This window comes from Oculina patagonica, chromosome 13 (assembly GCF_052425735.1).
Source record: "Oculina patagonica isolate OP01 chromosome 13, crgOcupat, whole genome shotgun sequence".
Lineage (NCBI taxonomy): Eukaryota > Metazoa > Cnidaria > Anthozoa > Scleractinia > Oculinidae > Oculina > Oculina patagonica.
In genome coordinates, this window is record NC_135770.1 from 37,402,782 (window position 1) to 37,418,013 (window position 15,232).

General features: G+C 39.7%; 2 protein-coding genes across 2 annotated transcripts in view; both read left to right on the top strand.

Moving 5' to 3' along the window:
* LOC144634432 (dehydrogenase/reductase SDR family member 7-like) overlaps positions 1-15,232 on the top strand; it is a 113,912-nt gene that overhangs the window by 83,422 nt on the left and 15,258 nt on the right. The window lies entirely within an intron of this gene.
* Positions 994-14,979, top strand: LOC144634425 (cocaine esterase-like). Its single transcript, XM_078493376.1, has 8 exons — positions 994-1,046; positions 3,628-3,796; positions 5,038-5,256; positions 6,198-6,420; positions 10,523-10,899; positions 11,264-11,689; positions 12,835-13,192; positions 14,514-14,979. The coding sequence occupies exons 2-8, from the start codon at positions 3,652-3,654 to the stop codon at positions 14,881-14,883; spliced, it is 2,118 nt and encodes a 705-aa protein (XP_078349502.1). The 5' UTR covers positions 994-1,046; positions 3,628-3,651; the 3' UTR covers positions 14,884-14,979.

Sequence of the window (15,232 nt, forward strand, 5' to 3'; positions counted from 1 at the left end):
AGACCATCTTCAGCTGGTTTTGCAACCCTATACTAGACTAGATACCGAAAATCCCTATCCCAGACTTGCTTCTTTTTAGAACTGCATCACTATAAGTGTTTTTAATGGAAAACCATCTGTCATCAACGTTGTCACAATGATTTTATTCACGTCTAGGGAAGCCTCTTTCTCTTCCGAGTTTCTATTCCTATTCTGGACTTAATTCTGCATACCACTGATCAGTTTCTCGGCAAATGATACCCTATTCTAGACCAAAACTCTCTGATTTCTATACCCTATCCCAGACTAAGCTGCTTGAAAACCATACCCTTCACAGCGGCACATACCTATATAGCTCATATATGGGAGTGCCCCCCCCCCCCCGGGTAACTATCCTTACCGTAATCTCGTTCCCAAATCTCAGGAACGAGATTATCCTTGCCGGCGATCGGGTGCACTTCTTGTTTTGTTTTTCGCGGAGGCGAAAGAGAGTTTGTTGATCAGCTCCAGCTAATAGGGACCTTCAGATAAGAGAACGAGTAAAAAAAAAAAATAAATAAATAAAATTAATGTTTATAGTGGTCATGCACTTAGCTTCATATCTCTACGAGATAGCTAGTTTACAGGCATGCCACTGAAACAGAGGAAACAAATATTTTCAAATGTACATAACAAGGTTAAAAATCCCAACTGGCAGGAGGCAGACCAGTTGGCTATATACAAAGCGTGGTCGAGGATTTAAACTCGGGACAACCGAGAAACAAATCCAGCTAGTGGCCAGGGCAGGTCTTGAACCGGGGACCTCCGGATTACAACACCAGCGCCCCAAACCACTCGGCCACGCTTGCCTCCGAGAACGAGAACAACTTTCGAATTTTAATCCAGTTACGTTTCCAGAGCTCCTTCCATTTGCTGACCCTTCGGAGACTGTCGGTACCAGGTTTTGGAAACTTGGTTGTCCTGTGGTACGAAAGGATTAATTCGTTTCCAGTCTCCTATCTTTTCTGCTCAGAGAGTATGCAGGATCGGAGGTTCGAAGGTCGAAAGAAGTCCATATTGGCGATTTGGTGAGTAAATTGAACATTTTATGTAAATATTTAATTTTCGACGCAAGGAAGGTATTTTTCTCTAACACATTTGAATTTAGATTCAAATTCTTTTGGTGGAATGATGGGCCATAGTAGATAAAACGTAAAATCTTTATATTCTGTAATTCTGGCGAGCAAAGATTGCTATATTCAATATCTCGTGATCTAAAACAATTTCCCGGGACAATTTCCTAAACAAGAGAATACATTATGTCAGCTTACAAATTATTAATTTCCTCCACGATCGCTACGAAATGATTTATGCAACGTCTTTAATCGATGTAAAAAAGTAATTGCGAATAAACAGACCCAATTAAGCTGATGTGTCTAGTTCCCTGTACATATAATCATTGAATATTAAAATATAGCCTCCGGAAAAAAATCGACGTGGAAATATCGCTTTGTAGATAAATGTATTTCACCAGCTTTCAGCTGGTGAAATTAGCTGATAGCCGGCTCTTAGCTACATCCCTGAATTTTATACTGATTAAACCAAACTGGCTTGATATTTTTAGAAATATTGATGTCAGTATTGATCAAATCAAAACTTCAACTGAAGATGGTCCCCCAGGCAAACCCTGGGCATTTGAACTTTTGAAGTTTTTGTTGTTCAAATTCCCATCCCTTGAGTGAAAAATAGTGTTGAAATGCCCCACATTACAGTTCCATTTTGCGATCAAATTCCCCTATTATTAATAAACCTGAAACAAATAATTTATCTTTAAAGCTTTTGCAGGCCCTTCCTTTTTGCAGCTACAAATTATGTCATGAAAGAAAGAAATTGCATGATCCTTAAAGCCTTCTAGCTTCCCAATCTCGGTGAGGATTCCGACCAGGAGCCACGAACGTAGCCATGAAGGGTTGTCCTAAAACCCGGAATGCCGGAAACCCGGAATGCCGGAATGCCGGAAATCCGGATAAGAAAGCCCGGAATCCTAAAACCCGGAATGACCTTTTTGTGTACGCCTTTTTCAATAAAATACGTGGAAATTTGTTATTTTTTTTTTGGGGGGGGGGGGGCGATATATATTCGTCACTTGATGATGGAAGCGATAATTCAGTTGAAGTGTCAGACAACGTTTCGCACCAGCGATCACGCAAGTAATTTGACGATAAATGAATTTTATGCAGTCAGAAATTTGGTCAAATTTTCCTTTTTGTAAAAAAAAATATTTTTTACGCTTTGTGCGAGGTATAATCTTAATGTTCAAGTCTTTTGCGTTTGTAAGCCGGATGAAACTGGATACATGGTTTACCCATCAGGATCTTAACATAAAGTTGATTTTAATCGAAGCCGAAGCGAGGCGACAGGGAAGACTTATTTGTCACGCCAACATGTTTATGGCTCGCTGAACATTAATTTAAAGTTTGTGAGCCTTTTATATTTTTTTATGGCTTTTTTCGAACGATTAAGCGTAGCAAAGCCCTTGTTGATAACATAACTACAGAAGGTTTTAATCTGCACAAGTTAACACAATGTAAGGTTTTTATTGACGTCGACTATTTGGTCAAACAAATGTTTTGCAACTTGAGCCGCAAGAATCGCTGGAATATTCCCGCCGTTACTTGTTTCCTTTAAAATCATTGAGTTCAGATATTGCCATGACTTTGAAACAACATGTTTTGTTTCTCTTCAACTAGCTAAATTACGAAGTTCAGTCGGGCCGAAGTTTGGAACTTTGTATCGAAATTGACAATTTGATTCGCTAACTCGCAACGTAATTGGAAACTGGTAACAAACTTCCAAATCCCCCCCCCCCCCCCAAAAAAACAAAAACAAATTTCCACGTATTTTATTGAAAAAGGCGTACACAAAAAGGTCATTCGGGGTTTTAGGATTCCGGGCTTTCTTATCCGGATTTCCGGCATTCCGGCATTCCGGGTTTCCGGCATTCCGGGTTTTAGGACAACCCGCCATGAAACCTTGAGGAATTGTAAACACAACATTGAGGCAATTTGTTCAAAATTATCTACCCCCACCCCTCCCATAACACTTCAAATTCCCTGCCCCCAAACAACCACAAATGTCAAATTCTTCCCCCCCCACGGACACATTGATAAGTCAAATGCCAGTCAGTGGTATGTGGAGAGGGGGGGGGATGTTGAAGTTTCGATTTGATCGGTACATAATTCTATGATGCTATTGACTTACCTAGTAATAATGTCACTTGATTCATTTGACCAAATAAAGGACATTTTTTAAGGATGTTATTTACAAGAACATTTATTTTTACTCAAGGTGATACTCATGATCAATATAAACATAAACAGCAGGTGCTGACTAGGAGAAGCAGGCTCAGCATGTCAGGTCACCTGTTTTGCGAGTACTACTATTAAAATTATTCTTTGGTATCATGGAATTGAATATTTGGTATCATAATTCAGCCCATCCTTAGTAAAGTGATCAGTGGCCTATTCCACTATTACACTAGACACTTCTAAAAATTATATAAGAGCACATGAAGTGATGGTCAGGCCACATGTCAATGTAATTGTATATAAAATTATGATGTTATATTCTGGCTGAAACCATGACTAATTATACTCTGTCAATTTCCAGAATGTAAATACATCGTAAACAAATATGTCATATACTGTGAATCGAACCCCATTGGCTTGGATCCCTATGCGTGATGGCACCAGACTGGCAGCAAAACTTTGGATCCCAGAATTGGCTGATAAAACTACGGATGAGTCTGCAGGAGGGGGCAAATATCCCGCTATACTAGGTGAGAATTTGTTTTGAGAGATTTACCTAATGGTGTACACAGGTTTCATGAGGCAGAAATTCTATATGTTGGTACACATGCATGCCTCTGTAATGAGATACTGAGGATCAATGCTGATGTGCATTCAAGAGGGTAGTGTGTAAATCTCTTTGTGATTTAAAATAGTTTTGACCATTTATATACTTGGCTCTAAATATTTTTCTAAACACAAGACTTGATTTCTGCTGCTGTCTCCAAACCTGCCTTTGCCTCCAAACCTGCCTCTGTTCTGGGGGGGGGGGGTGTTTGAGCAGGGATGTTGCTAAGGGCCGGCTGCCGGCTAATTTTACCGGCTGAAAGAGAACTAAAATCCGGCTGAAATTTCACATGAAAACAGAGACTAAGGTAAACTTTTAGAGCTGCCAACAGAAACTTTAGCCAGCTGGGCTTGTTGATTAGCCGGCTAAGTAATTTCTTAGCTACATCCCTGTTTGAGGGGAACAGTAGCTGGTAATCAAGCCTATTTCACAGCTGAGTGGCTGAGTGGCTGAGTGGCTTCTAGTCTCTGTAGCATGAAGTGTCCAAGGGTATAAACCCTTTACACTCCTGGGCCCAGTTGTTCAAAGAGTCAATCAATGGGATAAATTGCTATTGCTTAGTGTTTACAAAAGAAACTATGCTGTCCACTGGGTAGGGATTTATCGAGATAGCATTATCCAACCTTTGAACAACTGAGGCTTGATTGGAGATTCGGAACTGCAAAAGTAAATGGCAGGGCTGCAAATAATTTCTTTCACTTGAAAGGACATATGTCCCACTAAGACACCATCTTGGTCGGACAAAACAAAAATGTGGTCGGACAGATTTTTATTCATCGTTGCCGTAAAATGATTTACGATCAAAAAATTGTCCGGACATCATGTCCGACCACACTTGGGATTTGTCGCAAATCAGCAAATTTTGGTTGGCCAATGTCCGATGACCGATTGTTATTTGCAGCCCTGAAATGGTGAAAACTGTCTTGCCTAAGAACATAATGCAATGACCCTAGCTCACACTAATAAACCTGGAACCCAGCAAAACAGTGGCAGTCCATTCTGGTGATGGTTCCTTTGGTGATCAAAAAGGGCCCCTAAGGTGAAGATGGACCTTGCTTGTCCCAATAAGAGGATGGGGGCTCCCTTTTTGTTTCTGCCACTACATATTTATTAAACTTCTTTCCTTTCCTTGGCTGAAATGTCAGTGTATTATTTGCATTCTAGAATTTCTTCCATATCGCCGAGTTGATTGGACAGCACAGAGAGATGAAAAGAACCATTCATATTTTTGTTCCCATGGCTATGTCTGTGTCCGTGTAGACATGAGGGGATCTGGGGACTCAGAAGGATTTTATTATGATGAATATGAAAAACAGGAACAGGATGACTGTTGTGATGTCATCAGCTGGATTTCACAGCAAGACTGGTGTACTGGAAATGTTGGTAAGTCTGTGCTTTGGCTAAAGTGGCTTATGCTGACAAAATTTATCCTGGTTTATCCTGGAGTATGGCTACTCCTCCCTAAATGTGATGCTACTCAATCACTGGTTACTCCCTACATTTAGTTGGGAATACCCATTTTTGTTAAAAACAAGTCATAGCATTTTCCAATTTCTGAGTTATGATTGGTTCACATTCAGACCACAGTATAATGTATGAGCTCATATACCATGGACCACAAATATGGTAGGTGTATGCATCAGAGAGAACAGCCGGGAGTTCAAATATTGCAATTCCTTGTGTGTTTTTAACAAAATAATTATTCCACTCGCACTTGTCAGACATGAGATAGGTAAAGTCAACTTGGTGCTATGCACCTCATTGGCTGTCTAACATCTCATATCCAAAGTGCACTTAAATGGAATAATTGTTAATTACTCTGGGCTGAAGATCAGCCAGATAGGCAAGGTGAGTGTGTTTAGTGTCTTGCCCAAATATGACCCAAGCCAGAGTGTAGCCCAGTGGAAGTCCTACTAAACCCAGAGACCTGAAAAGCTGACCACTAGGTGTCTGTGTCGCCCAGCAATGTTAGTCATATATAGTCTGCAAAACGTGTTATCATAAACTTTTTTGTGTGTAAAATTGTGTACGACAGGCACTTATTATTTTAAAGAAATCATGAGAGGACCTCACTGAATTTAACCACTCAATGTGACAGGACCTTCCTTGTTAAAAACTATTACTATTATTATTATTATTATTATTATTATTATTATTATTATTATTATTATTATGAGAGTTTATTTTTTTGACACTGAAACATAGTTTCTGTTGAATGTTAATTGTATATTCATGAGCATTCCCAGGTTCATTATATGCAATATCAATTAAGGGAAAGTTTGAATTATTAGGAACCTACTGAAGTATGCATTGTTGGGTTCCAGGCATGTATGGGAAGAGCTGGGGAGGATTTAATGGCCTTCAGTTAGCAGCCAGACAACCCCCTGCTCTAAAGACTATCATATCCACTTATTCCACTGATGATCGGTATGCTGATGACATACACTACCGTGGCGGCTGTGTCCTTGCCAGGGAAATGCTGTCCTGGGCTCATATCATGTTCCTTTGGAATGCACGGCCTCCTCATCCAGACAGCTTGGGAACACGGTAGTCATTTAATGACAGTAAAGGTTAAGTGTGCATTCGAGCCTAGTGGCCCATCAGGACAGAACTTATTTTGAATGAGCAGCATGAAGATAATTAGCACAAAGAATATTTCTACTCCCCCCCCCCCCCGGCTGGATGGGATGCTAGTCTATCGCAGGGTTATCCCCCAGCATTAAATTTGCTGGTACCCATTTATACACCTGGGTGGTGAGAGGCACTATAAGAGTAAAAATTGTCTTGCCCAAGAACACAACACAGTGACCCCATCCAGTGCTCGAACCTGGACTGCTCAATCTGGACCCCAGCATAACAGCCGTTAGGCCACTGTGCCTTCCCTCAATCTTGATGATAATCTTCCTCAATGGACCTTTTGCCAAATCCTATCATATTATGTACTTGTAGATCAGTAAAACGTGGTTGAGGTACTAAATGCATGCCAATTTAAACCATTTGCTGTTAATTGTCATGGTGGTTTGAAGATTTAAAAATTTAGAAGATTTGTATAAAAAACTGCTGAATGGAAAAAAAAATCCTTTCAATTTGTCAAAATTTCAAACCCCATAAAATTCACATCTAAAACGTTAGTGGTCTAAAAATGAGCAATCTTTTTTTCTTATTTCATTCCGCTCTTACCTTTCTTGCATCTGTTCCAGTCCACAACCATTTTTGAGTTATTTTTTCAAAATAGCTCTTAGTCGCCGCGATGTCCCGTGAATCAGTCACTCAGTGGGTCAGCGGGTCAGTGAAGTATGTTTGTTTGTCACACCAATCAGATTTCAGGTACTATCAGAACCAATCAAATTGTAGTTTATACACCACTTTCATAATGGCGGCCAATTTATTTATTCTTTTATATGTATGTTAATTAGCCCTACTGGCCTCGTTTTAGAGTAAAAACTCTTTTGAATTTTTCACATGCTGACGAGGCCAGTAGGGCTAATTAACATACATATACAGTGCAACCCCGATATAACGATCCCCGATATAACGATATCCCCGATATAACGATGAATATGCTATGTCCCGGCAAAAGTTACAGTAAAATGTATGGGACAGTACCCCGATATAACGATCTTCGATATAACGATATTCCCGATATAACGATGTGAATTGAGCGCACCGAGCGTAAAATCTTCCCCGATATAACGATATTACAGTATCAGTACACATTTACACTGTTAAATAAAAATTGAATTTACTACAATAACATTACAGTTATCGGAGTACAGTAATCTGTAACGTTTCTGTTAACAGTTTTCAGTCTGCGATGCCCCTTTACCCTCCGTGTCATTAATAGTTCTCTCAATTTTAGTTTATTTGACTCCTTCTTGTGACCAAACGTATACTGTACTTTGCCGGGATTTCAAGGCCGATGCCTTTGTTCCTGCGTTTTCCTGTAACTTTAATGGAAATCTGCCCACCATGTTTCAAAAATAAATGAAAGATTCGTGACAGTGTCAGTGGCACGTGGCCGACGATGACTTGCTTGCGCTTTCTTTTGCCCTCCATTCGTTTTATGGCAACAGCATGAGTATCGTGAGGATTATTTCATGGTCCTGTAACCTTGAAAACGTCTAATGCTTTGCAAATTGTTTAAGGACATTACTGTGTCATTGCTGCGTGCTTGAAACGCTACATTTAATTCTCATTACAAGTTTAATTAAATAATATGCAGTAAAAAAGTACATTTTAATTTTACCCCGATATAACGATATTTTTGGCTATTTTACGGCTATATCGTTATATCGGGAGTCTCGATATAACGATACCTCGATATAACGATATAATTTCACTGCTCCCTTGGCATATCGTTATATCGGGGTTCCACTGTAAAAGAATAAATAAATTGGCCGCCATTATGAAAGTGGTGTACAAGGGGGAAGCAATCTGACACAGTTGTAGTGAGCGATTTCGTTCGAAGATTTTAGATTTGTAGGAGGCGGAATTGGTGAGTTGTGAATTAACCCTGGATTATAAACGTTTTTCGTAACGCTCCCCTAGTTACAACGCACACGCCGTGAGCAAAAGGCCCAACACTAACTTGTTATTCGTCTCATTCGAGCGTACGTTTGGAGAGGCTAGCTTTCCTGACCGTAGAAAAAATTACATATAACATTTGCACAATATAGATTTGAAGAATAATGTTGTCATTACTTTTGCCGCCCGCTTTGCGAAGTTCGTTGGAAATTAATTATAAGTTTGTTACGAAGTTGCCAAATAGGTTGCGAGTTTGCGAATCAAATTGTGAGCTTCGATACAAAGTTCCCAACTTCGGCCCGAAATTATTAAAACCTTCTGTAATTATGTTATCAAAAAGGGCTTTGCTACGCTAAACTGTTGGAAACAAATGTCATAAAAATAAAAAACTTTTATGTTCAGCGAGCCGTAAACATGTTGTCTCGAACAAATTAGTCTTCCCTGTCGCGTCGCGTCGGCTTCGATTAAAATCAATTTTACATATGGGTAAACCATCCAGTTTCATCCGGTTTACAAACGCAGAAGACTTGAAATTGAAGACAGTGAAGATTATGCCTCACAGAAATCGTTAAATATGTGTTTTCATACAAAAAAGTTAAAATTTGACCAAATTTCTACATGCATAAAGTTTATTTATCAGGAAATCACTTGCGTGATCGCTGATGCGAAACGTTGTCTTGCACTTCAAGCTACTTCAACCTTCCTTGACCAGTTCTGAAATCATCTAGTTCTGAAATCGCCATGACTTTCGAGTAACATGTCTTGTTTCTCCTCAACTACCAAACTTGAAAAGTTCAGTCGGGCCGAAGTTAGGAACTTTGTATCGAAGTTCGCAAATTTGATTCGCAAACTCGCAACGTAATCGACAACTTCATAACAAAGTTTCCAATTTCCCAACAAACTTCGCAAAGCGGACGGCAAAAGTAAACTAAAATCAACTGTAAAACATCTCGTTCAAACATTTAATGAACCGGTACAAGTATTAACTTTGCTGTTAAAAGCAACTACGATCGATAGCAAAAACAGAATAAGAGCGTGCCATTCCGTGACAATTTGATAACTCAATTAGTTCTTGTTTGTTGAATAGAATTTACGTTGTGAATGAACGAAAATCTTTGTTGAACAGTTCTGACAGGAAACAAATACTCCAGGTGTAGTGCGCTTTAAAGAACTTTCCCGAAGAAAGTGGTTTTTGATTTGATTCGTTTATTACTTCGTTTATTATAGTACTTTTCGTTCAATGTCTATATGGAGACGTGGCTTTTTCGAGAAAAACAAGGGTATCGTGTTACGTTCGTTTTAAAAAACAAAGGTGTCATGTTACAAAACTGAGAAAAACAACAGTATCATGTTACAGTGTTTGGCAAAAAGCCAAAAGTATTCCGAAACAAACAAAAGTAACACGTTATGGTTGCTAGAAAGCTAGCAACAAAATAACGGCTTTAAACAGAATAAGAACGTGCCATTTTGTGACATTTTGATAATTGAATTAGTTTTTGTTTTTTTCAATTAAATGATGAAAATTTACGTATTGAATAAAACAGTTCTGATGTATCAAAATGCACGTGAAAATTATTTTGTTTGCAAGCAAATTTTGTGCAAAAAGTGACTCCGTGGGCCATACAAATAGCTCAACCCATGGCATAAACCATCCCAACAGGACAATCACCCAGTTTCACCCCAAGCGACCCCATAAATTGAAAAAATAACTCCTGCACGCTTAGCGTGCCTATGTTTATTAAGGTCACGTTGACATGGTCATGTGACTAGGTTATGCAAAGCTGATTTCAGACTTGTATGCAAGGACTAGCAAGTGCTGTGATATAACTTACCCTTAATGGGATGCTAGTCCCTCCCCAGCAACACATTCCAATAAATTAAGCTTGGGGCTTAATGTGTATGTATGGGCGCAGTCAGAGTTGTAAGAAGTCGTATGTTTATGATGAGTTTTATTTTAGAATCTTTTTCCAAGCAAGTGCAGGTTACATTAAATGGTATTCCTTGTTGTAAGACTGTACTGAAGTAAATAATGGCCAAAAGATGTGAGGGTTATAACTGGCCTGAGTGAGGAATAACTTTATAATTAAATAACCATCTGAATACGTCATGTATACTGAACTCCTAGATGGAAGGAAGTGTGGTTAGAACGCTTGAATAAATCAAGTGAACCGTGGGTACACAAATGGCTGTCACATCAGACACGTGACCCATACTGGCAGCATGGCTCCATTGCTGAAGATTTCACCTCCATCAAATGTCCCGTGTTCCTGATTGGAGGATTTTCTGATCTCTATACTGACGCAGTATTCCGTATGGTGGAACATCTCAAGTGCCGTGTTCGTGCATTAATTGGGCCATGGTCCCATGCATGGCCTGCCGATTCTTCACCAGGGCCTCGGATAGACCATTTAAAAGAGTGCGTTAGGTGGTGGGACTGTCATTTGAAGGGCCTTGCAACAGGTGTCATGGATGAACCCGTGATAAGGCTGTTCCTGAGGGATGGTCAGTATTAAGTTCACAACATGTTTTAAAACTATATTTAAAAACAAACGTTGTAGCATCAGCATCATCAGCAGTCTTGCAGTCAAAATAAACAAAGGAGTAGAACAGGTCCTTTAAATTGATTTTATTAAAAAATGAAATCATTTCGTTGGCGCGGGAGGGTGGGAGGGATGTGACAAAGTTCTTTTTCTTAGCTAAAACTTGACATGATACATACTAACCTTATGTAAACTCTGTGGTCTTTTACCAACTGCTGTTCCGAAAAATAACCCCTTGCTCCTTCCCCCGACTCGAGAGAGTGACAGAAATCGAGCCTATTGGACTCCTAGCCCGTAAAATATTCATTTCTGCATTCTGTCAACAGGGATTATAAATGCACATCAAAAAGACATCTGGCCTGGGAAGTGGATAGCGGAGGGCGGCTGGCCTTCAACTAATGTCCATTGTCAAGAATTCATTTTACAAAATGACAGAGGTTTGGCACTAGCATCAGAGAACCAATCCACTAGCAACGAGCCAATCAAATCCAAGGTATCAGTTAAGTCCTCTTTTCTTAGTGGATCATGGGGCGGTCTACCGTTGGCGTTTAGTCTCGAGGAACTGCCAGTAGAGCAAAGGTTAGAGGACGCTTTGGCGGAGTGCTGGGAGACGACAACGCTAAAAGAGCCTGTTGAAGTGTTAGGATTTCCCGAGGTTCACCTACAGCTGAGCTGTGACAGGCCCTGTGCTCTGGTAGCTGCTAGATTGTGTGATGTGTTTCCAAATGGGGAATCTTCACTTATAACAAGAGGTACGAAAACAACTTAAGGAAGTTAGATACTTTTATGGAATAATTCACAGAATGACGTGCAACCACAATATAGTAAAGAATTATTTCACAGGCGCGGGTCGCTGTAATAATTTCATTTCCAACAACCGCGAGCTGAAAAAGAACCGCAGAACATCCGTAAATCTTGCTAATTTTATTTTCTAAAAAAGACCGGACGATTTTTGTGGACCATGTTTGTCGGCCCTGATATAATGGCTGATATCTTACTGCCGCTGAGCCAATCAAAACTCTGCTAATACATTATCCATGCACCAGTTTTGAATAAAGATTGTGATATCACGATGAGCCCCAATAAGTAATAAATTTGGGGGTTATTTCTGTCATTGTACGAGGATGTCGAATGTCGACCAAATACGAAATGATACACTGATCAAAATTGAAGCCGGGATGGCGATCTTGTGATTAATTTTGTGAATTATGTTTCAAGAACAAAAATTTTGCAGAAATTGTTTATAGAAAATTAACGCTTCATGAAATTAACGCGAATTTCAAACATTCGCGTTAATTTAAGTCGCGTTAATTTTTGTTAACGTTAATTTCCGCACCGTTAAATAAGTGGAGCGTTAATTTTCATGACCTTAATTTCCATTATTTTGGCCCCAATTTCTCGATGCAGTCCAGACGTTCTTGACTCCTAGGAAAAAGCATTATTTTATCAGGGTGGAAATCTGCTGGTATCACTGATACTGCGAAGAACGCTCGAAGTGGTCAGATTCCTTCGCTTAACCCTTACGTTTGGGAAAAGTACAACGAACATTGTTTGCGTTTAAGATTATACGCCTACAAGTGTTGCAATAAACACGTTGCTGTTGTGTACGTCGCGTTAATTTCCTTCATTTTGAAATGTTACCCTCTCTTTCGCGTTTATTTCCTTTATTGGGAAGTAATATTTACTTCAATTCGCGTTAATTTAAGTCGCGTTAATTTCAAATACCTTAATTAACACAAGCGTTAATTTCCTATAATATTTAAAGGTATAAGATTTCCAAAAATACTGTATTGTGAGCTACGTTTTGACTATTTTCATTAACTGCGAACGGGTCTATCAACAACTTCAAATACAGTGAAGTAATTTTTTTAAGTCTTACATTCTTTATTTTCCACAGGAGTGTTAAACTTGACTCATCTCGGCGGCCATTCACCAAAGGACATTCAGCCACTGAAGCCTCATGAAAACTTCCAAGCGCGGGTTAAATTTGATTCCATTGCCTACACTGTAGCCGCTGGTCATAAAATACGTCTGGCGCTCTCCTCAGTCCACTGGCCGTTTGTCTGGCCTTCTCCACACGTGTCTACCCTCTCTATACACACCGGAAGTAAGAGTAAGCTACTACTTCCGGTTCGAGTATCGAATGACGAAGTAAAGGAAAAGGATGCTCAGCTGCGAGAGCTTGCACCTCCTGATCCTGAATATAAGCACGCTATTTTACCTGTTGAGTGGCGGAGAAAACCCAAGAAAACAAGGTGAGCGTATTGTACATCATACTCGGAAGGTCTTGCAAAGTTATGCATTTAGGCCTCAAAACTAAGGATTACCAGTTTTGGTTCTTGTACATTGTACGTTTTAAAGGTTGATTTTCACTGAGCACAAAGCATAAGCACACTATAGCACAAGCATATAGCACATGAGAAGGAACGCACCCTCATTCTTCTTATGCGGTTCTCGCTAGCAATAAGCATAAGCACAAGTACAACAGGAAAACGAAACTGCTCTTGAAGATGTATTTTTCAACAATGACACGAGCATGGGACAAAGAAAAATTCTGAGTCCCCGACGGGAATCGAACCCATGGCCTCCCAGAAACCGGTTGGGCGCTCTAACTTACTGAGCTACGAGAGACTCGTGGAGAGCTGGGCCATTTACTAGGTTGATATGTGACACACGTCCTGCATACCGCTAGGATCAGCAATGTGAAAATCATCAAGTGTGTAATAAATAATGATGGTATAAATTTTTTCTTCTTCTTATGCTTATGCCACGTCAAGACAGCGTAGGAAGTGTTTGCTCTTTTAGACTTTTTATTCGCTCATGCTTGTTCTTGTACTTTTGCTTAAGCCTGTGCTAATGCCCAGTTAAAATCAACCTTAAAAAGTGTATGTCAAGGTTTTCCTTCACCGCTGTTTAACTTGGTAATGTTCCATGTAGCTTATCTCGGCCAAAAAGGCAAGACCTAACCAGCCGAACAAGTTGCCCGAAAGATGTTTCATTGTGGCAGCTTTTCCGTATTTGTTGCAAATAGTAACCGAGTGTCGTGGGTATAGTGTGGCAACTACATCTGTGGCAAAGACTGTCACTCGATCTCCAGAGACACAGTCAACGTCGTTGTAGCACAACCTAGTTGACCAGTGAAACAACTCCTAGGTCTATCTGATTGTACGATGGCTACTCTCGTATGTCGTAACGAAAGCGTTGCCGGCGAGTCATTCTTCATGTTGCACCATGCATTGTTTTGCTTGCAGGAAAGATCGTTGCCAAGACAACAGCACCTTATTGGTCGATTTTCGAAAGTTGCAGCTGAGCCCGTTTCACACAGGTGCTAAATAAGCACTACAAAAATTTTACCTTACATGCGGCTACAAATTTCGACATTTCCCACGGCTACACGCAATTAACTATTACGATAATAAACAAGGGAGCAGTGGATAGTTTTTTGCGATGTGTTTTTCACATGTGAATACATGTTTATAGAGATTGCGAGGTCGTTCCTTCTCTAGACCAACTTCCTTCAATCATTATGATGTTGTAATTTGAAGACAGGAATTGAACGTGTTTTTTTTATTGTAGGAATCTAGAGATTGCTCAGCTGTCCGACGAATACAATCTTACTGTTTCCATTGATGATGGGTGTGTTCTTCTAAAAGACACAAACACCGTGTATGAAGAAACAAACATGGAAACCTTCACAATCAAAGAAGGCGAGCCAACTTCAGCCAAGGTCGCCATACAAGGCCAGGTTACAATGAAAAGAGAGGATAAATCCGCTGAGCGAGATGACAGTGGGCCCAACCGGTGGGATACTAGAGTCCAGGCTTCCAGCGAGATGTGGTCTGATGAACAGTTTTTCTACTTGAAGAGTCAACTTACAGCGTGGCACGAAAATGAAAAATGCTTTGATAAGACATGGACAAAGAAAATAGAAAGGTTTTACGTTTAGCAAGCTCACAAGAACCGAAAGGGTTTCTCTACCTTTTAATTCAGAAAAATTGTGACAAGTTGTTGTTAGGCTCTGAGTCTGTTCCGCGGAAAGTAATGTTAGTAGCTTTATTTGAATAATGGCGCGGTAAATGGCGCTAATTGGGGACACTATAATAATTTGAAAATATAAATAAAAAAATAAATAGTCCAAGGTTACACTCACTACTAATAAGTTAATAAATAGTAAATAAATATATGGTTAATAGAACATATTTACCTAGTTATATAACCTTGGGGAAAGTAATGCCATCCGCTACGGAGTTTGAGTGTGTTCGGTCGTTTTAATTTTTATCACTTTATAAAATAAA

What these genes read in the sequence shown, in the direction of transcription:
- LOC144634425 (XM_078493376.1), top strand. Translation starts at nt 3,652, where the DNA reads ATGTCATATACTGTGAATCGAACCCCATTGGCTTGGATCCCTATGCGT. An exon ending in CAAATATCCCGCTATACTAG is followed by an intron (nt 3,797 to 5,037) that starts GTGAGAATTTGT and finishes TTTGCATTCTAG; the next exon opens with AATTTCTTCCATATCGCCGA. An exon ending in AAGGCTGTTCCTGAGGGATG is followed by an intron (nt 10,900 to 11,263) that starts GTCAGTATTAAG and finishes TTCTGTCAACAG; the next exon opens with GGATTATAAATGCACATCAA.